This window comes from Megalobrama amblycephala, linkage group LG4, assembly GCF_018812025.1.
Source record: "Megalobrama amblycephala isolate DHTTF-2021 linkage group LG4, ASM1881202v1, whole genome shotgun sequence".
Lineage (NCBI taxonomy): Eukaryota > Metazoa > Chordata > Actinopteri > Cypriniformes > Xenocyprididae > Megalobrama > Megalobrama amblycephala.
Genome location: NC_063047.1, coordinates 28,266,483 through 28,293,791, shown reverse-complemented (window position 1 = coordinate 28,293,791; position 27,309 = coordinate 28,266,483). Strand labels below are relative to the sequence as shown.

Sequence of the window (27,309 nt, the reverse complement as noted above, 5' to 3'; positions counted from 1 at the left end):
CAGGTTTCATCAGTCCAGCCTGTTCGTTTAATTAATGGCTTGCAAACATAAATGTCTGCATTTAGCTTCAAAGGGCGTCGTCGACAATGGTATTCTGTAAAAATGAAGACCATCTTTTTCTACATTCTGATTCTGAAATGAAAAAGCACAAGACATTTTTTCTCTTACTCCACAATTTAAATGTGACGTCTGCTCCCAAATGGTCTATAGAACGATAGACAGAATGACAGACATTCATCAGATGTAATAAATTAAGAGATTCAGTAAGCAATTCCTCTTTCTGTCATTCTATTTCAAATTTCAAATACTCTCCTGTGTGTCATGGCCAATTCAGTTCAAGCTCACGCTCATGAATTGAAAGGGAGCCAATTCTTCAATTCTGAATTTTGCACAACCTTGAAATGTAGGTATTTGAAATCTGAGAAATCTGAGGTTGTTTTATGCTAAACACACTCTCACACACTGCCAGCAATACTACAGAAAGCTCATTCAAATATTTGCTGAAGTTCTTCTCAGCAGAACTCCAGGTGTGAGGCCCAAGAGCACAATATCAGCTCTAATTCTGAAGCCTCCCAAACCTTTTTAAACCCACAGATCTTCAGAAAGGAAACCTGCGTCCTTTTATGAGCACTGAAGATTGCACACGGTCTCATTGTGAATTCAAGCAAGCGTCATTGAGCCCTCGCAATCAAGGATCGCACCATAGGGGAAATGAAGTGGGCGGCTGTAATATATAGGCTTCATGAGGTACATGAGGCTGAGCTCCCAGCAGAGGCCTGTAAGAACTCACCAACGCCGCTGAAGTGCTCTACATGTGTGCTAAGTGGGCTATCGTGAATTATGCAGCGTATTCAGCGATGGCGCTGATGATCGGCGTGTGAACCACTACCGTAATCTCACACACCTGAACCGCTTTATTCAGCAATGCTGTGGATGTCTTCATGAAGAGCACTGAAGAAGCACTGATGGAAGGTTTGAGTGCAATGACAGAAATAATCCACCTCGGCTAAAACTTCTGCCTTGGGTATATATAAAATGTATGATACTGTCATGCACCATATACAGTAAGTCATAGTACATCAGAGAAAATATTAAACACAATTCTTAAGGATGGAAAATGCAAGTTGACGTCCTCGCTGTCAATCCCTCACAAACCTGTCTCACTCTCTGTCCTGTCTTACACGGAATTTCACTCCAGCTGTAGAGGATATGAAGCACAGGTCAATGCTGTTATTACAGATCCCTGGAATTTACTCTCACCTTGAGTTCAAACGTGATGAAACACACACACAACCTTGTGTTTCACGGAGAAAAAAAGTCATAGAAGTTTGGAACGACATGAGGGCGAATAAACAACGACAGAATTTTCATTTTAGAGAAAATTTAACTTTTATTTGTGAACCTTTATGCCGTTCTTAGTTTGATCTGCTATCTAATCTGAATGCTTCATGATAAATCATATTGGTTCATCTTGAAATAATGCGTTTCAAACAATCATGCCGGGCCACGTTGAGCTGATTTCTTTTGTATCAGAAAGATAGAGAGAAAGATGTAGAATCAGTTTATGTCTCTTTCATCTTTTTATGATCAGACGCCGTGGATGACAGCCTCCTCCAGCAGTGTCGTCTGTGGGCCGAGGTACATGTGTGTGTGACACAGATATTTTAAGGAACGCTGTGAAGAGATTTTTCTATTTTCACAGAGAACAGACAGAGAGATTCTTCCTGGAATTCTCTCAGCTGGATGAACTCTTTTCATGATCTTCTTTGAGAAACAAAACATTCATTAAAACATCACTGGGAAAAGAAGCCTGCTATTATAAGAAAGGGAAATGATTTAAATCCATTAGTAGTTTTGGAATATAATGTTATGGTTTACTTTAACTCATCTAACTAGTAGACAAGCCAACTAGCCAATCTACCTTAACTAGTACCACCAGCTTTGACCAGAACCCTTGAAAAACCACATGAAGATACTAGATATATATAAAATACAAACCAATACAAATGCAAATATATATATACACACACCGATGAGCCATTACATTATGACCACCTATCTAATAAGCTGTAGGACCTCTTTAGCTCACAAAACAGCAGCCACATGGCGAGGCATTGATTCGATGAGGTGGTGATAGGTCTCCTGGGGTATCTAGCACCATAATGTCAACAGCAGGTCCTCCAGTTCCCGTACATTGCAGGGTGGTGATGATGTAGCGCAAAGCCGCTTTTCCAAGTCCAACCACAAATGTTGGATTGGGTTCATGTCAGGCCAAGATATTAAAAGAAATTTGTATATAGGCCTACTCACCGACCACTAACTGCTTGTTAATGCAAATATCTAACCAGTCAATCACATAGCAGCAGCAATTCAGTGCATTTAGGCATGTAGTCAAGATGATCTGCTGAAGTTCAACATGAGGATCATAATGGGGAAGAAGCTGATTTAAGTGACTTCGAATGTGGCATGATTGATGTTGATGCCAAACAGGCTGGTCTGAGATTTCAGAAACTGCTGATCTACTGGGATTTTCACACACAGCAATCTCTAGGGTTTACAGAGAATGGTCTGAAAAAGAGAAAATATCCATTGAGCGGCAGTTCTGTGGATGAAAATGCCTTGTTGAAGCCAGAGGTCAGAGGAGAATAGACTGGTTCGAGCTGACAGAAAGGCAACAGTAACTCAAATAAGCACTTGTTAAAACTGAGAAGAGCATCTCTGAACACACAATACGTCCAACCTTGAAGCAGATGATCTACAGCAGCAGAAGACACACCTGTGGCACTCCTGACAGCTGAGAACAGAAACTGAGGATATAATTCACATGAATCACCAAAACTGTACAATAGAAGATTGGAAAAATGCTGCCTGGTCTGAAGTCTCGATTTCTGATGCTACATTCAGATGTTAGGGTCAGAATTTGGTGTAAACAACATGAAAGCATGGATCCATCCTGCCTTGTATCAGGCTGCTGGTGGTGTAATGGTGTGAAGGAGATTTTCTTGGCACACTTTGGACATTTTAGTACCAATCGAGCATCGTTTAAACACCACAGTCTATCTGAGTATTGTTGCTGACCATGTCCATCATTTTATGACCACAGTGGACCATCTTCTGATGGATACTTCCAGCAGGATAACGCACCATGTCACAAAGCTCAAATCATATCAAACTGGTTTCTTGAACATGACAGTGAGTTCACTAGACTCAAATGAACACCAGATCTCAATCCAATAATAGAGCAGCTTTGGGATGTGGAGGAACGGGAGATTCACATCATGGATGTGCAACCAGGAATGTTTCCAGAGCCTTGTTGAATCAATGCAAAGAAGAAATAAGGCAGTTCTGAAGGCAAAAGGGGTCCAACCCAGTACTAGCAAGGTGTACCTAATAAAGTGGCAGGTGAGTGTGTGTATATATATATATATATATATATAATCAGCACTGGACTGTGAAAAAAAAAAAAAAAAAGTGTGAAAAAAAACAAAAATATCATTCATTTTAAAGGTGCCCTCGAATGAAAAATTGAATTTATCTTGGCATAGTTAAATAACAAGAGTTCAGTACATGGAAATGACATACAGTGAGTCTCAAACTCCATTGTTTCCTCCTTCTTATATAAATCTCATTTGTTTAAAAGACCTCAGAAGAACAGGCGAATCTCAACATAACACAGACTGTTACGTAACAGTCGGGGTGTACGCCCCCAATATTTGCATATGCCAGCCCACGTTTCCAACATTATAAAAGGCATCAGACAAGGGCAGCCAGTATTAATGTCTGGATGTGCACAACCAAATCATCAGACTAGGTAAGCAAGCAAGAACAACAGCGAAAAATGGCAGATGGAGCAATAATAACTGACATGATCCATGATAACATGATATTTTTAGTGATATTTGTAAATTGTCTTTCTAAATGTTTCATTAGCATTTTGCTAATGTACTGTTAAATGTGGTTAAAGTTACCATCGGTTATTACTGTATTCACGGAGACAAGAGAGCCGTCGCTATTTTCATTATTAAACACTTGCAGTCTGTATAATGCATAAACACAACTTCATTCTTTATAAATCTCTCCAACAGTGTAGCATTAGCCGTTAGCCACGGAACACTATCAAACTCATTCAAAATCAGAAGTAAACAATATAACAGTATACAATACTCACATAATCCGACGCATGCATGCCGCATGCATGACGAACACTTTGTAAAGATCCATTTTGAGGGTTATATTAGCTGTGTAAACTTTGTTTATGCACTGTTCAAGGCAAGCACGAGCTCTGTGGGCGGATAGCATGGGATTTAAAGGGGCCGCAGCATAAAATCGGCGCGTTTATAATGATGCCCCAAAATAGGCAGTTAAAAAAATTAATAAAAAAAAATCTATGGTGTATTTTGAGCTAAAACTTCACAGACACATTCAGGGGACACCTTAGACTTATATTACATCTTTTAAAAACATAATCTAGGGCACCTTTAAACTAAGAAAGTAAATGTAACCAGCAGTAGATTATTAGTGTAACGACCGCTCAGTGCTCTCAAACACACTAAACTGACATGATAACATCACAAACCTACATACACACACACATTCCATAGGCGTAATGGTTTTTATACTGTACAAACCGTATTTTCTATCGCCCTACACTACCCTTACCCCTAAACCTACCCATCACAGGAAACTGTGCACATTTTTACTTTCTCAAAAAAACCTCATTCTCTATGATTTATAAGCCTTTTGAAAAATGGGGACATGGGGTAATGTCCTCATAAGTCACCCTTTCCTTGTAATACCTATGTCATACCCATGTCATTATACAAATTTGTGTCCTAACTGACTGCCTGGCATTAGCAGTCTCATTAACATAATTGGCAAAATTGCTGTTGTTAAGGAGTGTGAAACTACCAGTTGACAGGCCTACACACACATACACACTGTATCTGTATCCCGCAATGCAATGCACTCGACTTAACCCTCTGTTTCTAGTGTGATGGATAAACCAGAAAAAAATATCACACGTTTTCCCATATCAAATTGAAATTGGATCAAATTTCTGATATGAAAACTCAACGCTGCTAACTGAATTAATGTAGCACGCGACAGTTTGAAATGTATATTGTTACATTTTAATAATAGTAGATATTTTGATGACTCTTATTGACTCCAAACGTTTGAACCACAGTGTATATTCTCTGCATTATCTTTGTTCTCCGTAGACCAGTCTCACTCTCTGTCCTGTCTATCTCTCTATAGAGTAAATGCAGCTACAGATCAACTCTGTAAACAGCAGTATCCATCCTGCAGAAGTCAATATCCAGACTGTATTTCAACAACTAATAACACTCCAGCTGCGGAGGATATGAAGCACAGGTCAACGCTGTTATTATGGACGCCTGTAGTGATGTCATGTGACAACAATGCAGCACATGACAGTTTGAAATGTATATCGTTACATTATAAAAACAGATATTTTTCAGTGCAGTATGAGAACACAGCCTTCAAATCTCTTTTCTTGTGGCAAAGCTCCTTATGTTCTGATCCCTGTATGCCGCCTATGCTCAGGTCAGAGAGGTGTGTGGAGATCTGAGCGAGTTTCTGAAGAGCAAATGGCTGCGTGAATATTTCAGCAGATAAAGTCGTTCAGCCTGTTTCTTTTGTGTTGGCATCAAAGTTCTGCCGGCGACTTAAATAAAGACGCAGGAGCGGAAAAATTTCTCTGTGTAGTTGAGCGGACGGGAAATTTATCTTTCTCACACACACATACACAGATTCAGGGAGGGTTGGGGGCCATTGAACAGACAGAACTGGGCCATCGGAGCATGTCACTGAGGCCCAAAGCTATATATACCTTTCACACACACACACACACACACACACACACACACACACATGCAAACTATATGCTGGACACTGTATGTTGTCTCATGTGAGAAGTATATTATTAAACCAACTATTAATCACTTGTGTTCATCACTTTTGAGCTCCAGATGTGAATGATTCCTCCAGCCGTGTGTTGATGAGAAGAGAAGTGCTGTTACTATTTACTAAGTGATTAGACGGACGATTTTCACCTGCTGGATGATAAAACAGGTGAAAAAAATCCCACAGATACAGTGAAGAAGATACCTGAGGCTGTGTTTGAAAATTGAAATCGCCCCCTATCCCCTCATTAACTGTTCCCCACATTACTCCACTAATATAGTCCACTTGAAGGAGTGAATGAAAACAAGTGAGCAAATTCAGACACTGAGTGCACTGGATGGGCTGCCACTTTTGAATAGTTTGTGCTTGCCGTTTAATAATTATTTGAAGCGCCATCTTCTGGTCAGACGCGGAAATGTATTCAGCACGACCCTCACAGTGTGTTATGGGTATTCTCTAGCTGTTGAGTGTACATCAGTTGTAAACTCGTTATTATGGTGCATTATATCGATAACGTCCACTGTGGTTTCGGACACTACTACAAATGGCTGTCCCCTCAGATAGTGCCCTATTTAAGGGTATAGGGGGGCGACTTTGGACTTTGGAGTATGTAGAGACTACAGTATCACAGAGATGTAAGGCTGGACTCAAACATTCAAAACACTGTAGAAACACAGCAACATATATCTATCCATCCATCAAACCATCCATCCATCCATCCATCCATCCATCCAATCCATCCATCCAACCATCCATCCAACATCGAACCATCCATCCATCCAATCCATCCAATCCATCCATCCATCCAATCCATCCATCCATCCATCCATCCATCCATCCATCCATCCAATCCATCCAATCCATCCATCCAATCCATCCATCCATCCAATCCATCCATCCATCCATCTATCCATCCAACCAACCATCCATCCATCCAATCCATCCAATCCATCCATCCAACCATCCATCCATCCATCCATCCATCCAATCCATCCATCCATCCATCCATCCATCCATCCAATCCATCCAATCCATCCATCCATCCATCCATCCATCCAATCCATCCATCCAGCCAACCATCCATCCATCCAATCCATCCATCCATCCATCCAATCCATCCATCCATCCAGCCAATCCATCCAATCCATCCATCCAACCATCCATCCAACATCGAACCATCCATCCATCCAATCCATCCAATCCATCCATCCATCCAATCCATCCATCCATCCAATCCATCCAACCATCCATCCAATCCATCCATCCAATCCATCCAATCCATCCATCCAACCATCCATCCAACATCGAACCATCCATCCATCCAATCCATCCAATCCATCCATCCATCCAATCCATCCAATCCATCTAATCCATCCATACAACATCGAACCATCCATCCAACATCGAACCATCCATCCATCCAATCCATCCAATCCATCCATCCAATCCATCCATCCATCCATCCATCCATCCATCCATCCATCCAATCCATCCAACCATCCATCCAATCCATCCATCCATCCAATCCATCCAACCATCCATCCATCCATCCATCCATCCAATCCATCCATCCATCCATCCAATCCATCCATCCAGCCAATCCATCCATCCAACCATCCATCCAACATCGAACCATCCATCCATCCAATCCATCCATCCATCCAATCCATCCATCCATCCATCCATCCATCCATCCATCCAATCCATCCAACCATCCATCCAATCCATCCAATCCATCCATCCAACCATCCATCCAACATCGAACCATCCATCCATCCAATCCATCCATCCATCCAATCCATCCATCCATCCATCCAACCATCCATCCAATCCATCCATCCATCCATCCAATCCATCCATCCATCTATCCATCTATCCATCCAACCATCCATCCATCCAATCCATCCAATCCATCCATCCAACCATCCAACCATACATCCATCCATCCATCTATCCATCCAACCATCCATCCATCCATCCAATCCATCCATCCATCCATCCAATCCATCCATCCATCCATCCATCCAATCCATCCATCCATCCATCCATCCATCCATCCATCCATCCATCCATCCATCCAGCCAATCCATCCAATCCATCCATCCAACCATCCATCCAACATCCAACCATCCATCCATCCAACCATCCATCCATCCAATCCATCCATCCATCCATCCATCCAATCCATCCATCCAACCATCCAATCCATCCATCCATCATCCATCCATCCAATCCATCATCCATCCATCCAATCCATCCAATCCATCTATCCATCCAACCATCCATCCATCCATCCAATCCATCCATTCATCCATCCATCCATTCCATCCATCCATCCATCCATCCATCCAACCAATCCATCCATCCATCCATCCATCCATCCATCCATCCATCCATCCAATCCATCCATCCATCCATCCATCCATCCATCCATCCAATCCATCCATCCATCCAATCCATCCATCCAATTCATCCATCCATCCAACCAATCCATCCATCCAACCAATCCATCCATCCATCCATCCATCCATCCATCCATCCATCCATCCATCCATCCAATCCATCCATCCATCCATCCATCCATCCATCCAATCCATCCAATCCATCCATCCATCCAATCCATCCATCCATCCATCCATCCATCCATCCATCGGTTCCCAACCCTGGTCCTGGAGTATTTTATGCTTACTTTATGCATTTTTACTGATCGGATCTTATTTGTTAAAACAGTTCCATTTACACTGTCTCCGCAAAACAGATATAAATCTGAATATCAATTCCTACATTATATGCTAATTTAATGGAGTTCACGTCAACGAAAGAAACAGATATTCACTGTATATCATCAGCTAATTTTTAAGATCAGAGACCACAAAAAGAGAAAGAGTGGCATCAGTACTGTAAGATCATTTAGTCTCATAAATTAACATGTCGTATAGCCTATAACACGCTCTCACACCTTTATTTTTTTACATTTTGGCAGGAGTAAAATTTACATATGTGGTTTCAACAACCAGATGCATTTACACTTGTCCAGTTTCGTCTGGAATGCGTCTCAGACAACCTCCTAAAGTGGTTTGAGTGATCAGATTTAAATCTGTCTCGAAAGCGTTTCGGAGAACATTGAAACCTGGTCTTTTCAGGATTGGAAAGCTATCCAATCACAGTAAATGCATGAAGTGACCAGGTGTAAATAGGCCTTAGGTGTCTCGCTAATCAAACACACCTGATTCAACTCATCAGCTCGTTAGTAAAGACTCCAAGACCTCAGATGGTTGTGTCAGATAAGAGAGACATCCAAAATGTTGGGGGTCCTCCAGGACCAGGGTTGGGAACCACGTGAGATGTAACTAAGACCTTCATTAGTCTATTTCTGAGCAATGAAAGCTCATCTGCTTTTGAGCAGCAAGTTTCATGGGAAATCACAAATAATGTGTCTGACATATCTCTATTATTTCACAAACAGCAGTTTAAATAGAGGTTAAATTGAGCAAACAGTGTTATTTATTCCTATCTTTACTTCTCCTAATGAATTTCACAAGAAATATCTAAGGCAAAGATGATACCTAAATTTAAATATAACTAAAAACGCCATTAGATCTCCACTGAGCTATGAAAGAGCAATTCTTGAGCAATAAGAGAGCAGAGAAAAACTAAGATGAGAAGAAAACAGAGGAGAAATGAGATGAGAGATGTATTGAGCTGTTATTGTGCTGTGTCTTGCTCTCTGAGGGGAGAGACGGTCATTAATCACAACACAGATGCACCGAGAACCTCCAGAGATCACAAACTCCACAGAGACACACACACATACACACACACATATACTTGTATATGTGGTTTATGGGGACTCACCATAGGCGTAATGGTTTTTATACTGTACAAACTGTATGTTCTGTCCGCCTTACCCCTAAAAATACCCATCACAGAAAACTTTCTGCATTTTTACACATTCAAAAAACATCATTTTGTATGATTTATTATCTGTTTTGCTCATGGGGACCAAAAAATTTCCTCACAACATAGGGTTTACCAGGTACGCACGCACACACACAGTATTACTGCAGCTCTGTGTGTATGTAAACCTTCATATCACCACTCTTATTTGTTATATTAATTGTCTACAGGCACTCGCTTTAAGAAAGCATCGGTTACAGCAAATGACTGGAAATATACATGAATAAAGGAGCTATATATTGTTTTGGAGGAAGAATCCCTTAAAGGCCTCATATTATTTTTCTTTGATCTCTTGAAATGAAAGCGTTTGTTGTATACGATCACATACTTTCAGAACTCACAATTTCAGAAAGAACATATTGAAGCTAAAATGCGGTGGATTGTTTTATGAATCTGTCACAATATAATGGCTGTGCAAACTATATTGCAGCCTGTCATTCATTTCACATGCAAAGAAGTCGTCGACATATGAAACTCTTAAAGGTACAGAAGCACATTGATATTTTAAGTGTCAGAGAAATAGTGTTCATGAAAAATTGCAATATAATATAATTGCATGTAATACTAATTGTGAAATGTACTCAAATAGCCTGATCAAATGGTATGGTTGAGTTTATGAATGGATAGAGAGATGAAAAAACATAAAGGGAGAGTGAAAAAACGAGAGAGCAGGAGAGCAAAGCGTGTTGAGATAAATGACAGCTGCAGACAGCAGGGCCAGATTTGCGGTTACGGGTCATCATGGAGATCAGGTGTGTTTAGCGTGTGCGATTGGTCCCTTGAGTCCTGCATAATGAACACACACTTCCCCACGGCCGCCACATGTTAAAGAACTTCAGCACTCACACACATAAATACTGAAACACTCAGGAAAACACTTCCTCCTGACCTCTGTCCTTGCTTGAGAGCTTAAACACATCTCCCTCTCTCTCGCTCACACACACACACACACACACACTCAGCGTTACCTTTGTAACTTTGCTCTTTAAAACAAAGCTTCTTTAATGGTACTTTGAGGCACTTTAGGTTCAATAAAGAACCCAGTTCATATAAAACAAAAGCAAAAAAACAAACAAAACATTTTTGCTCTGTCAAGATTGGTTATTGGTACAATTAATGTTTTAGAGTTTACATTATTTCTTCCATATAAAAAGCATAAAGTTGTCTAAATCATTGGTTTATTGTTTAGTTGATAGTACTGCACTGCAACAAAACATTTTTTTGTAAGTATTAAATAATGAAAAAACCTTTAAAAGCAACACTGTATAAATCTACCAGTATACTACATATTAGGTAGTACAATAACATGAGTTATACACTGTAAAAAACGACTGTGATTTTAACAGTAAAAGACTGTAAAAATGCTGCGGTGAAAAACTGTCAATTGGTTTACAGAAAGTTTCCGTACTATATACGGTGAATAACTGTAATAGATCTAACGGTACATTTAATGTAATTTTACGGTAAAATACCGTTAAATTCACAGTTTTTGGAAGTGAAAAATAACAATTCATTGTAAAATTTAGAGTGAAAAAACGTAAATTGACATTCCCACAATCCCCTGCGTGACACTTTACATTTGATATATTTTCGTTGAAATAACTCTGTTTCTTCTTAGTTTTTCTCATTTTTTTCTAATCAGTTATGTACATTCGGGTTTTATGTTACATCTAATGTTGTAAAATTAATGTTTATTGCATTTTTAAAATTTCATGCATGTTACCATGATGGTGTTTAGTGTGTGTGTGAATGACACTGTGTGCACCTTCTATATATTAGTACTGTCCTCCTCAGCTTGTGGAAAAGCTGCTTGTGATGAACTTTGATTCATCATGTGACTCTTATCACCACTGTGTTTGGTGACTGTCAGTGTATTATAAAGGTACAAAACAGATATTAGTACTTCATTAGGTTGGTAAATTAACATTATATCAATTAATGAAATACGTTATTTTACTGTAAATTTAACAGATTGTTTTTTACGTTGCTACTGTATTTTTTTACGGTAAAGTTCTGGCAACCACAGCTGCCGTTTTTTTACCGTAAATTTTACTGGGCTTTTTTTTACAGTGTATAATCAGATTACTTTTTTCAAGTAACTAGTAAAGTAACGCATTAATTTTGCCGTGTTCACACTGCAGGAACTAGGAACGATTTTAGTTCTAGGAACTCCTTACCTACATCAGAGGAGGGTCTAAACCAGCACTATCCACCTTATTCCTGACTAGCCTGCGTTTCGAATTATGGGTTGCACTTCCGGTTTGGGGAACTTCCATTTAAAAAGACAAACGAATCGTTTCAAATCATAAGGTTGCCCTATAAATAAAGCTCATCCGTCAGTTTGACTGAATGAGCTGTCAATTTTTCTTTCATGTTTTATTTTCAGACATCATGAGAATAACGTAACGCTTGGTCTTTTAACGTAACGTGTTATAACAAGAATATCTATGGTAAGAGCTCTTTTCAGCCGCTGCTTTCTATCCTCGTGATTATTTTCTTTTGTCCCTTTTGCATTCCGCTGTAATAGTATGAAAAAGGACAACTGCACATTTGTGGTCTGTTCTCCAGATATAATTTACAATATATTCCATTAATAATTCACTGGAATGAACGAAGAATCTCTCGTTTTTCTCCTCAAAGCCTCACGTCTCTTTCCAGGTTTGTTTTCACAGGTAAATACAATTTATTACCTGTCAAAATGATGGAAATCACTTTGAAATAGTATCAAGCAATGCTGAAGTTCATGAACATTTTTTATTAAGTGCAATGTAAAGGCCTGTACACACCGGGACGAATATCGCGCGCGACTATTGCCGACGTTTAACGCCTCGTGACTAAACAAAGGGCGCCAATGTGAGTGTGCACACCGCCGCGAAAAACGCGAGGCATAAAAGCGTCATTTTTTAAAAAACGCCTCGTTTTCATTTTTTTGGTTTGACGCGCCGCGTTAAAAACTGGCCGACCAATGAGAGTGGCGCTTTTGTTCACGTGCCTGGAGCTGCTGAAGTTACAGTAAAACACGACTTGGTGGTGCTCAAGCACAAAACGGTCTTGCCGAGCACACATTGATACCAAGACGACGAAGAGAAAGTAAGTAGACGAGGAAGACCCCTACAAACTATCCCTGCGTCTCAAACAGCTCCCTAGCTTCCTAGGTCGTGTATCAGTTTACCGTGTAAATGAATGTGGCCGACTCCTTGATCAGTGCCCTGGCTAGTGAACTAAGGAGCTGATTGAGACGCACGCTATGAGTGCTCTACTACTTCTTGGCCACACCAATAGATGTGTATTATTTCTGTATTTTTACTGTTTGTTTTTTTCTTTTACATTCAAGAAGTATAGTTGAGAATGTCTATTTCATAAATATGTTTATTTGCACTACCGTTCACTTGTACTACTGTCATTGTGACTTATTTGCACTACCGTTTCTGACTACCATCTCTCATGTCAAATATATATTAAGCACAAGCGCCACATACTGTCAGGGAGTGAATTTGCACGTTCACTCTGCGCATCGTCAGTGAAAATCGCTTGGGTATGAACACAAAAAACGTCTCAAAAAACGCTGGCAATAAACATGTGCGATATTCGTCCCGGTGTGTACAGGCCTTAAGGCAATTTATGTAAGTGTACGTTGATTGGTCAAACTCATGTCAAACACCGGCACCCAGCATTTTTGAAGAGCTGTGTAAGCATATTTACTTCATGAACGTGGAAAACGATAACAGCATTTATCTGTTGTCTGCAGGGTTGTGTTCGTCTCGATATGTACTGAAAGTTGTCATAGGAGATTTCATTTCTTAGCCCCACTTTTTGCTCATTCAGTTGCGTAAATTACGTGTTTTCATTCCACCTCCGTTATCACGAAACCAATGACACACAACAAACACAGCTCTGATCACGGCATCCTCCATCCACCGGTTTTTAATGTTTGTAAATAGCGTGCTTAAATACGCCACTGTCGGCCACTTCAGAGTTCCTATTCCTGGTGCAAATGCAACCAGGAACATGGTCTGGTGAAGAAATGAGTTCTTAGGGAACTATCCTAATGGCTAGTTCCTACAACTGATATCACATTTACAATCATGCTGATATTCGGGAAAACGGCACTCTTGCTCATGTGGTATTACTTGACTACAGCTACATCCTATATAAATATTAAAAGCGAGCACTCATATAGGGAATTTTTTGGCCCCATATCTTGAATTTTGGGGGCATTTGTATTAATTTTGGTGGCATTTTTTCTCTAAGCCCCCTGGTGTGTATGTGGCATGATGTTGAGGGGCAGGGCTCTTTTTCGAGCACAAATGGAGACCCCTTCTATTGTGAGGCCCATTTCAATTGAACGGGTGAAACATAGCAAAGGCCGCTACTGCTTTACAGTTACCAAATTTATTTATTTTTTGTTAATAAACAAGCAAGCCCAGTCCAGGAGAGAAAAAGTAAAACAAAAGTAACATAACGCATTGCTTTCCTTGAAAGTAACTGAGTAACGCAATTATTTACTTTTTAGGAAGTGACACAATACTGTAATGCACTTTTTAAGGTAAATTTCCCCAAAACTGAAAATATTATATATATGAAATATGGTTCCACAAGAAAAAATATTTTAAGCAGCACAACTGTTTTTAAACAACAGTTTTTTTTAACAAAAAAATCTGCCCGTACAGTACAACAAAATAGACTTGCTTTAAAGATGCATTCCCTGAAAACAAGTCTTCTTACGCAGTTATCCAATGGTAGAACCTGTTTGGTAATATTTCATACAAGTCATATTTATACATAAATTACAACAGGTTCAAGCCATATTTAAATGATACTGGTCAGCAGACACATAGATACAGATATAAATTTATGACTTTGACCTGGCGTGTGCGCGCATACAAGTCAAAATGTGTGTGTCAGCATGTGCACTGCATTAACTTGACTCGGACACAATAACTCACTCCATCTCTAGATGCATTTTCGAAATTTACACACACGCTGACACATTATGAACATACAGAACATCGGCACATTTAATTAATGGCATCCCATAAAAGTCTGTTACCGTAAACAATCTCCATCTTCATTAGCATAAAACACAGTAAAGTGCTTTTGCTCTGAGCTAATGAAGGAGATATTAATTCCTTTAACTGTGAGGCTGCAGAAGCATCAAACATGCCGCTGGAAGCTGTTTTGCAGCTTTTTGTTGAACGTTTGTGTGAAACAGCGCTGAGGAGAAGCTAAAACATACAAGGCTGCTAACTTAACTACATTTGTCAGTAGAGTGACAGCAGCTTAGCTGTTTTCAAATAGTGCAGCTTTTCTGCTAACAAGCTATTTTTCCCCATCAAGTAGCAGTGTAAAGCATGCAGTTACATTATATTCTCCCATCACAGATCTATAATAACAGAGTCCTAACCACCATAGACACTGGAAAAGTAATTACCAACCAAAAACCTAACCCTAAAACAGTATATTATTTTAACCCCGACACAGAAAGTTAGGTAAGTGGAGACCGGGGCTAGTTGTCACATCGAGAAGTTGTTACCAGTCAACTGTCCAATTACACAAACATGTGTTACTTTAAAACATCAAAACAACCTTAAAATATAGATTTATTATCTAAATAGACTATAATTTATCTAAACAATCTATATTATGAATTATAATTAAATAATTACTTTTTGTGAGTTTTGTTGTCCAAACTAATGTTGTCCCAATATCATTGGGGCAAGTTGTCACATGTGTTTTATATATTCTAATTACATGCAATTTATGTTTACAAACAATGGTCTAATGTTTTAGTATGTTTTAATGTTTTATATAGTTTAGAATTTCATATTTTTTTGAGCTGAAATGCTTTAATGTTTTATATAGTTTTGAATTTCATATTTTTTATTGTGCTGAAACACTATTAGTCTGTTTAACGGCAGGTTTCCATTGAAAACAAACAAACAAACAAACAAACAAAAAACCTCCATATAGTGTGACAACATGCCCCGCTATGGCATGCTATAAAGAAAGCTTGTGTTCAATGAGCTGTATCATTTTGTTCTGGGCAATAAAAGTGGAAATGACTTTAGGAAGAACACTGAAATTGACTTTCAAATATACATTTACCCTGAGAAATATTCACTTCAATAAAAAGTGTGATAAACAAACTCCGGTTTTTGCAAGTAAGAAAATGCATAGAGCATTTTAGATAAGAAGAAAAAAAAAAGCTTGAAATTATAAATGAACTAAAAGCAAATGTATGTAAAATTAATTTTTACATTTATATAACCTGTAGTGACATGCAAACTGGTTGGTATTCATTTTAAAACTAATAAATGCAACTTAATATATGCATACAGTTTTATATATATATATATATATATATATATATATATATATATATATATATATATATATATATATATATATATATATATATATATATATATATATATAACTGTATGCATATATTAAGTTGCATAATATTTACATATATTATATGCATATATTGAGTTAGATCCCTAACTCAAATAAGACTTAAGTTTAGTATCTGTGATTTTCTAGTAATTACTGCCACTGCAGTTTAAATGACTTTATTATTACTTTAAATTATGAGCGTAGCTTAGAAAGCCACAGTTAAACAGCAGCTTCAACAACATTAGTATGAAATACAGTTTGAGTCTCAATAGTGTGTGTGTGTGTGTGTGTTTTTATGTGCATCTCTAGAGTGTTTCAAGTGTATCTGCATATGCGTTTCCCACTGCGTTCTGATGGTTTCTGCAGATTTTACGGATGTTATGAATAGCACACCATTCATCGTACAAATACAGCTCCCTCAGTATATAAACTCCAGCCACTGTATTACGCTTTATACATGTGTGTGTGTGTGTCAGAGGGCAAGAATATAATTGTGACTGTATAAAGTGGAGGTCTTTGTCTGTAACTATAGCCTGCCGGTTTGTCCAGGTTAACTGGTATGTATATTTTCTATCGCCATGGAAACAGAGTGAATTTTTAACGAGGGCTCTGTGATTGGCCGAGTCTCGCTTTCTGCTCAACCGCACTGTTATTTTAAATGGTTCTGGCTCCCCAATGGCTGTGGCTCACGCTGTGGGTGTTCAGAAAGTACGCCCGGTCAACAGAGAGGTCAGCCACTCGCATTGTTCAGAAAAAGCAAATGATATCTACATGAAAATGTAGATCCTGACCGGGTGGTGGATCCCAGCACCCTCCGGGAACATCCAGGGATGTTGCGAGGGTTTTTTAGTCTAGACGGAGTCAGCGAGCGGAACAGAGAGATATAGCAGCGCTCGGTGGAATTCACATGGCTCTTCTTCACATCTCAACTTACTCGGTCCGAATGTGTGTGTTTTTGCTGTATGTGTGCGCACAAGTGTGTGTGAAGTGTCCTCTGGGAGCCGCAGCTGTCGTTTACGGGTCTTCTGGGAAACCTCAACCTCTGGGTCAAAGTCAGGAGCAGAAAGATCTCTCATGGCTCCAAACACACATATGATGACAGACAAACTCAACATGCACACAAATACACATAACTACAGCATATAGTAATGTCTACAGTTTGGACACACCTTCTACATTGCAGAATAATGAAATAGCACAGTTGGATGTATGGGAATGATGTCTCATATATATATATATATATATATATATATATATATATATATATATATATATATATATATATATATATATATATATATATATATATATATATATATATATATATATAGTATAATATAGTCAAACCAAAAAAAAATTTAAGACTCCTTGAACATTTCATTCATTAATACAGTTTATTTACTATAGTTATAGGTACTGTATAGGTAACAGGTAATAAAATATGACAAGATCTCAGAGTTAAACTGTCAAAAAAAAAAAAAAAAAAAAAACAGGTCAAAGTGTCTGAATAACTTTTGCTATCCTCATTTACATAAACTATAGTGTCCTGCACCCACTAGTAAAAATATATCAAAACTATCAAAAATGTCAGAATAATTTTTGGTTTGACTGTGTATATGTATATATATTAAATTAAATATATTCTTTAATATATTTTATTATTAAAATGATAAAAAAAATCTTAAAATAAAAAAAACAATTATATAAGTAATAATTTTATTAAATAAACTAATTTTCCAATACTATCTGGTTTAACTCACACTTTAAATTTTTTATTAAAATTTTTAATTAAAATTTATATCCAAAAGTTTTTAAGATTATGCAATGTGTTAAAACTTTTGATTACTATTATATATTAATGCATACACACATCGCAGTATGTTAAGGCGGTAAATCCATCAGTCATATAAGTGTGTTATTCTGTCCTCCATTTATACTTTCACATTTCTTCTCAATTTTTACACTGTTCATGAGACCTTGCAGTTCACGCCAAAAAGATATAAACATGGTCTGCCTGTGCCCATTCGGACACTTAAGTCACACAAAAATGTTACCGCATTATAAGTGGAATCTGCAGTCAAATGATGTTCACACTTTTCTCAGAACTAACTTTATGCTTTTTCAATGATATTTAATCACCAAGGTCATTTTTCATGGATGTATGAAGTCAGTTCTCCTCAAGTTCACACAGGTGACTCATACACATGCATCACAAAGTTTGACAACCACAAAGTATCCAAGATATTTTGTCTGTTTAATATTTTAAAACCTAAAAAGCTTTACTTTGTGAAATGAAGGGAATAACAGAGAATAACTCCAGGCTCAAACAGAGACATTACACACTAAAGAAAGTTGAAAATTTTAAATGGCATAATAGGTCCTCTTTAGTATGTTTTACATTTACATTTATGCATTTAGAAGATGCTTTTATCCAAAGCGACTTCCAAAAGAGGAACAATTTGTCAAAGAGCCAACGATATCCGTAATATACAGCTAGATTAGGAGGATTAGAAATTAATTAATCATATTAAATACTAATTTTATAATCAAATCATGTACTAATTAAATCAATACGTAACACTTTACATCAAGACTTCATTTCTTAACATTAGTTAATTACATTAGTTAACATTACCTAGCAATGAATCATACTTCCACAGCATTTATTAATCTTAATGTTAATTTCAATATTTACTAATACATTTATTATTTATTAACAGCAACAAGGTTATATATTGCTCATTGTTAGTTAATGCATAATCTAATATTAACAAATGGGGACTTATTGTAAAGTGTTACCAATTTATGTACTAATTTTATAATTAAATATTTATATAATTTTGCATAAATCTATATTTAATTATTAAAAAAAAGTTTGACAGCTGGCGACACAGGATAGAGCTTGACATTTATCCCTATAGGCAAAGATGATCTGTATAGTATTGACACGTGAGGTGTGTGTGTGTGTTTGAGTACGTACCTCAGCAGGCGGTATGCCCTCGGGTGGGCGGCACTGCAGCAGCACTTCCTGTTCGAGTGACACTTCCTTCCCCAAGGGCTCCTGTTCGAACGTCTTCCTCAAGACTGAGAAGAATGGACAGAGAGGAGACTCACTTACTCACATTTCATTAGTCACCTGGAAATAGTGCGGAGCATTTTATTCTGTCTTTTTTCCTCTAAAACTTCCAGCTTATTTCCAGGTTTAAATGAAAAACAAACAAGAAAACAGATGCTAATAACAAACAAGTGCAGAATTTATTAACACTGAATTTCATCTCACTGTGACGCTGCCTCTGTAGCGTGATTTGGTTTCATCACATAGGTGAAGAGTACAGCTCACAGGATGCGTGAATGACACTGCCGTCTGACATATTCCCAGGTCAAAGCATGATCTGTGCTACTCATTCGCTGTATTCTCATAATGTTCACGTGCGGGAGTGAATATCTATTTTCCCCGTTGGTTTCTGTGTCTTTCCACGCTCACATGTGTTGTGTGTGTGTGTGAGTGAGTGGGTGTTTAACACTGAGATCTCGCAGACAGAAGGCCAAACTCATCTAGTCTTCCTCATATCCCTCTAACACCTCATGTGTGAACCTGTGAATTGTAAATGCAGAGATGTGTGAGAAACGTCTTTCTTTCTGTTGCTCCGTAATGTTACTGTGTTTACGATGTATAAAATGTATATAATAAAAATGATTGAGAACATGACCATTTGTTATCTTGACCACTTTTAACTACATTTTATTGCACAGTTTGCATAAAACATTATGAATCTACTTCGCAAAAATGTACCTGCAGTTGAAATGATGGTTCCTTTGAGCTATTTCACTGTCAAAACACTGTAAAAATATTGATATAAAGAAATATAATTTTAGCTATTTCACCCAGAGCTGCTGCTCACCCTGAACCTTCAATTGTCTCCACTGTGATTTCTCCATTCAACTGGACATAAAACACACACGGCCGCATAAGAAAAATATCTTCAGCCTGTCTAGCTTTTTACTACTGTGCTCATTCAGACACACACACACACACAAACTGTGCATGTCTGTTTTCCTTCACATTACTGATCGAGGTAATGGGCAAATAAATCACGTCTGAGAGGGCGCGTGTGTCCGTGCGAGTGTGTGCGGGTACGGTAATGCATTCAACTCATAGTTTTAGTGCTCTACATTGCTACAGCAACAAATCTTAAACAGCATTAATATCCTGAAAAGAGCTGAAGCCACACACACACCTGTATAACAGCACTCCTATTTCATTCATAATTATAATGTCTCGACTTCAGCAACAAACACAAGCTGCCACTGACCACAGTCCCTCAACTAATCACATATAATGTCCAGCGGAATTTAAAATCACTACTGTAATCAAATATTACATCTATCACTATACACTGTCCCTAAACTAACAATAAATAATATACTGTATTAAGTCACTGAACTAAATAAATATATAACATCCATCACTAAACATAATCCTTAAACTAATAATACTGTATAGAACATATGCAATATTTAAGGTCATTAACTAATCAAATATAACATCTATGACTATACACAGTTCCTAAACTAATAATATATAAAATATTTAACCCTCTGGAGCTGCTCGAGTGGCGATCAAATATTACCAATAAAATGAATAGTCCGATGATGTTTTTTATTCAATATTTTCTATTATTAGGGGATTTTGTTGTACTAAATTATATTTAAGCAGTAGATATAATCCATTTATTCACTTTCTGAGCATAGACCTGAAAATGAAATTTCCAGCTTAAACAGTTATAAATCTTGAATGCTTTGGAGCACAGACTTAAGTTTGATTTATTTTTAAAGACGACACTTGGCGGATTATTGCTGAAGTGAAAAAAAAGAAATAAGAAATAAGAGAACTGTTATAGAATTTTAAGTTTATTGCTATGAAAAATGCACAAAAATACTATTTTCAATTTATATATGAAATATATGTTTTCCAAAACATGGTTTACAGCAAAACTGTGAGAAAAGTTCCAAATTTGAGGTTGATATCTCAAAAAATGAGCTTACAGTAAGATTTTCTTTGGGTGCAGTACCAAATGTTTCCACTAGATGGAATTCAATGGTCCTATTTTATTCAGGAGCATTTAACCTTTTTGAATCATGTCCATCACTGCACCTAAAATCACATACTGTCGGAGCAGGTCCGCCATGTTACTGTCACGTTGCGTCGAGAAGCGTCTCGCTGCAGCCTGCGGTGGACATCCAAGTGTCAGAATCCACGCCTGTGCTGCCCTGCAGCTGATTTTATTGGTCATGTCAATCACAGTATTATAGCCTATTGCCTACACTAAACACTGATCCCTAAACCTACCCGTCAACAAATGAAATTAGCTGCATTAGCTGGAAATTAGCTGGATTTCTGGTGAAGTGGTTTGGGGGGAAAATCGCACTTATCCTCATTAACTCATTAACATGAACATCGAGAAGACTTAACCCTCACCCAATTCTTTATCATTTACTTATTATATTTGTCTTTTTTGACAGATCGCACTGAAAGCCACCTCATTATTTGGCCTTGCATTGCAGGTTTTTTTTCCCTCTTATTCTAAATGTGATAAACGTTGTGTAATTTGATGTATTGGGGAATTTGGCTATTATCATGTAACATTTTAATTATATTCTGCTGAAATGAACAAAATTACTTGAAAAAAAAAGATTTGTTTGTTTTGATGAACAAGATTCAAATGTCCGAGTCAGTAAAATGATCCGAACTTCCCATCACAGGCGTGGCTTCTGATGTCACACTTGGATGTGGGCGGAGTTGGACGTCCACCGCAGGCTGCAGCGAGCCCTACTTGGTTGCGTCGCTTTACTGCTATTCATGAATCCTCTCCTGTGGCCTCAAGGGATAGTAGATCTATAGTAGTCCAGCGAATGCACACTTCAGAATCTCACCAGAAGTAGTAGGTCATCCGCAGAGTTTTCGCCTACTGTTTTTCGAATACCATGCATTTGGAGATACCACTCAGTTGACTTACTGTTTTTCGCATACTATATAGTGGGGAAGGTTTCGATTTTGGACCTAATGCATGTTTGTGTGTGTGTGTGTATATTCATATAGCAAGTGCCAGAACCTTTACCAAGTTTTAAACCATTCCGATGAAGTAAAACAAATTCTAAAAAAACTAAATGTAAAAACAGCACCAAAGGGTTAAAGTCACTAAACTAATCAAATATAACATCTATCACTACACACAGTCCCTAATTTAGTAATGTATAAAATATGAAATATTTGAAATTATTACATTAATCAAATATATCATTTATCACTACTCATTTATCTCTTAACTAACAATAAATCACATGTGGTCACTGAAATAGTTATATATAACTTTTATCATTAAACATATTCTCTAAACTAATAATACACACTGTAACATATACAATATTCAAGGTCATTAAAGGTGCCCTAGAACGTTTTTTTCACAAGATGTAATATAAGTCTAAGGTGTCCCCTGAATGTGTCTGTGAAGTTTCAGCTCAAAATACCCCATAGATTTTTTTAAATTAATTTTTTTAACTGCCTATCTTGGGGCATCATTAAATATGCGCCGATTCAGGCTGCTGGCCCCTTTAAATCCTCGCGCACGCTGCCCCCCGAACTCTCGACTATAAAAACAGTGCATAAACAAAGTTCACACAGCTAATATAACCCTCAAATGGATCTTTACAGAATGCTCGTCATGCATGCTGCATGCATGTGTCGGATCATGTGAGTATAGTATTTATTTGGATGTTTACATTTGATTCTGAATGAGTTTGACAGTGCTCCGTGGCTAAAGCTAACATTACACACTGTTGGAGAGATTTATAAAGAATGAAGTTGTGTTTATGCATTATACAGACTGCAAGTGTTTAATACTGAAAATAATGACGGCTCTTGTCTCCGTGAATACAGTAAGAAACGATGGTAACTTTAACCACATTTAACAGTACATTAGCAACATGCTAACGAAACATTTAGAAAGACAATTTACAAATATCACTAAAAATATCATGTTATCATGGATCATGTCAGTTATTATCGCTCCATCTGCCATTTTTCACTATTGTCCTTGCTTGCTTACCTAGTCTGATGATTCAGCTGTGCACAGATCCAGACGTCCTGCATTTGTCTAATGCCTTGAACATGGGCTGGCATATGCAAATATGCGTACATATTAATGATCCCGACTGTTACATAATAATCGGCGTTATGTTGAGATTTGCCTGTTCTTCGGAGGTCTTTTAAACAAATGAGATTTACATAAGAATGAGGAAACAATGGAGTTTGAGACTCTCTGTATGTCATTTCCATGTACTGAACTCTTGTTATTCAACTGTGGCAAGGTAAATTCAATTTTAAATTCTATGGCACCTTTAACTAATCTATTCACATTGACACTATACACAGTCCATAATCTAATATGTAAAATATTTAGTCACACTATTACTAAACTAACCAAATATAACATCTATCACTACACACAGTCCCTAAACTAATAATATGTGAAATATACAATATTTAGCCAATATAACATATATCACTATTGCCATGATTGTCTTATTTTCTTGTCTTGTTTAGTTTTGTTTTCCTTTGTCACTGTTTTACTTTAGTTCTAGTTCATCTATGACCACTAATTAGTTTCTCACCTGTTCCTAGTTTTGATAATGCTCTGTCTCTGTGTATATAAACCCTTATTTTTCCAACAACTGTGAATGTGACATCTTAAAATACTAAAATATAACATTTGAATAACATTCTCTCTATAATGCAAAAATATCATGCACTTTCCAACGCAGACCACGCTCACAACGACCTGAAGATTCAAGCATCCATCACAATCTAAAAAAAAAACTGCAGAAAAGGAGTACTCATGATCCATATGAACCCATCAACTCCACTGACACACACACACACACACACACACACACACACACACACACACACACTGGACAGTGCTTGTGTGTCAGAAACTCGCATGAATTTATTTGGGCACTAAATTTGTGGTCGGCGGTGAATCAGTGTGATAATCTATCATCTTGTTCAATCTTCCTGTCATGTTCTCTCTCTCTGTGATAGCGGCCGTATGTCTGTGGAGTGTGTTTTTGTGCGAGTGTGTTTGTATCTTTGTGTGTGTGTTGGCGTGTGAAAAAGAGAAATTTCTGCCCTGCTCAATCACCCATAAAATAACCCAGCTGAGAGTTCCCACAATGCCTCTCTGCTCACACTATGACTGAATGAGTCAACACATACACAAACACCTTCTATGTAAATATATCTACATATCTGGGGACTTTCTATTCACATCTACTGTTTTTAATATAAGCTATCTATAGCACTGATTTAAAATAAGCTCATTATAATCACAACTTTTTCTGCCATTCCCCACTTTGGAGGTAGGGAAGGGTTCCGAGCCCCACCTGTCCCCAATCGCCCCAACAAAATGTTAATAAACTAGGCTTTAAGTTTAACTGTTAAAATGTATTACAATTTATTTTATTAACATCACATTTTAAAAACATTACATCAAATAACAGCATTAAAAACTTTCAAATAGAGAAAATTATAAATTATTTAAGTTTTTTTTTTCACGCGACCATTATTTAAGAACGTTTCCCCTTGTTTCCATGGCGACGCGTCAAGATGTAACGGTTTTATTTAGTTTCTCCTTTTTTATTCAAAATATTCACAAAATTGCGTACCATGTCATCAACTATCTGATATTCCGATTCTCAAATATGTATAAGTGAGTGTGTTTTGTCGTTTAAAAACGTTAATAAATGATCTTGATCTATAAAGCGAGATGGGCGCCAGCATGTTTGTTTGCGCAGCTGTTCAGCGAGCCCTGTCAGTCAGATTTACAGCACGTGAATTCATCAATTTCTCCCGAAATCCATGTAAGTAAGTAGCCGGTGATCTGGGAGAAAAAAATAGAGTAACCATCTACCATCCATCCATCCATCCATCCATCTATCTATCTGCCTATCGTCCATTCTTCTATCTATCTATCTATCTATCTATCTATCTATCTATCTATCTATCTATCTATCTATCTATCTGTCTGTCTGTCTGTCTGTCTATCTATCTGTGCATCCATCCATCCATCCATCTTTCCTTCCTTCCTTCCTTCCTTCCTTTCTTCCATCCATCCATCCATCCATCCATCCATCCATCCATCCATCCATCCATCCTTCTATCCATCCTTCTATCTATCTGTCTATCTCTCTGTCCATCCATCCATCCATCCTTCTATTTCTCTGTCCACCTGTCCATCCATCCTTCTATCTATCTGTCTATCTCTTTGTCCATCCATCCATCCATCCATCCATCCATCCATCCTTCCATCCATCCTTCCTTCCTTCCTTCCTTCCTTCCATCATCCATCCATCCAAAGAGATTTTAATCTCAATGAGACTTCCTGGTAAAATAAAGGTAAATAAATAAATCTATCCATCCATCGTCCATCCTTCTATCTATCGTCTATCTATCTGTCCCTCCATCCACCTCTCCTTCCTTCTTTTCATCCGTCTGTTTATCTGTCTGTCTGTCTGTCCGTCCATACATCCTTCTATCTATCATCCATCCATCCATCCTTCTATCTATCTATCTATCTATCTATCTATCTATCTATCTATCTATCTATCTATCTATCTGTCTATCTCTTTGTCCATCCATCCATCCATCCATCCATCCATCCTTCCTTCCTTCCTTCCTTCCTTCCTTCCTTCCTTCCTTCCATCATCCATCCATCCAAAGAGATTTTAATCTATCTATCGTCTATCTATCTGTCCCTCCATCCATCTCTCCTTCCTTCCTTTCATCCGTCTGTTTATCTGTCTGTCCGTCCGTCCATACATCTTTCTATCTATCATCCATCCATCCTTCTATCCTTCCATCTATCTATCTATCTATTGTCCGTCCATCCATCTACAGTATCTCACAAAAGTGAGTACACCCCTCACATTTCAGCAACCATTTTATTATATGTTCTTAAGGGACAATACTATAGAAAGGAAAACTGGATATACTTTACAGTAGAGGTCTACAAAGAAGACCCGAGACCCGAGGACCCGGGACCCGACCCGGGACCCGTACGGGTTCGGGACTATATTTTAAATGGTCAGCCGGGTCCGGGTGGGGTCCTAATCTATTACTTCGGTTCCCGGGTCTGATTAACATTGTGTGTATACCCGAGCCGATTTGATTCGGAGATCACCCGGCTGTGTTGGGAGTCAGTCAGCGCTGTGCGTGTTTTGTAACTTGAAAAGTATGAGCCGGGAAATAAGGTGAAAAAACACGAGTGACCCCAGCCATCAGAAGCAGAGCGGGCGGAGTTAATGCAAGCGAACGGCGATCATCGAGTTTTACTATTCCTATCGTGTGCAACAGTAATGCAAACAAACTTCAAATCTCAAGAACTGCTTTGTAGCCTTGCACATTCGCATTTAAATAACATAGCCTATTTCAAATCATTAACAAAATATGAACTATCACACGAATGTTTTCTGTGACGCTTAAAGCTTGTTTCAGGTTGCTCCAGCTAACGCGCATGTCTCATGCGAGCGCACTTTCTTTCTCCTGTTTTTATAATAACATTATGCCGTCTTGTTATATCTAAAGTTTTGGTCAGACTCGGCTCAGAAAGCACAGAAATGACTGCAAATAAGTAATGCTAACGTCAGCGGCCATGTCACTGAACAAGCAATCGTAATTATAGTTCAAAAGGGCAAACAGTCAAAGTTATTTTATTATGTGAGTTGACTCGAGTCTCGAGATACAACGAAATAATGCAAAACTGCAAAGTCACATTTGTCATCGTGACAGCAAGTGAACTTTTAAAGCTGGAATAATGAGTGGATTAAGCATTTCAATCGGCAAGAGAGGAATAACGGATGAACTTTCTTGGCAAGCGCATCACAGTCAGGTACAAGGGAGAAAGCTATAGCCTACTAATATTAGGTAAGACAACACGTTTTATTTTCGCAACTTGTTTATTGACTTATTAATAG

At 37.9% G+C, this 27,309-nt stretch overlaps 1 protein-coding gene across 2 annotated transcripts in view; it reads right to left on the bottom strand.

Annotated features, from left to right (window-relative positions):
- Positions 1-27,309, bottom strand: part of unc5ca (unc-5 netrin receptor Ca) — a 190,691-nt gene that overhangs the window by 68,673 nt on the left and 94,709 nt on the right. For both annotated transcript variants that reach the window (XM_048188685.1, XM_048188686.1), the window contains exon 4: positions 19,259-19,362. In XM_048188685.1, coding sequence (XP_048044642.1) covers positions 19,259-19,362 — 104 coding nt within the window. The remainder of the gene's footprint in view (positions 1-19,258; positions 19,363-27,309) is intronic.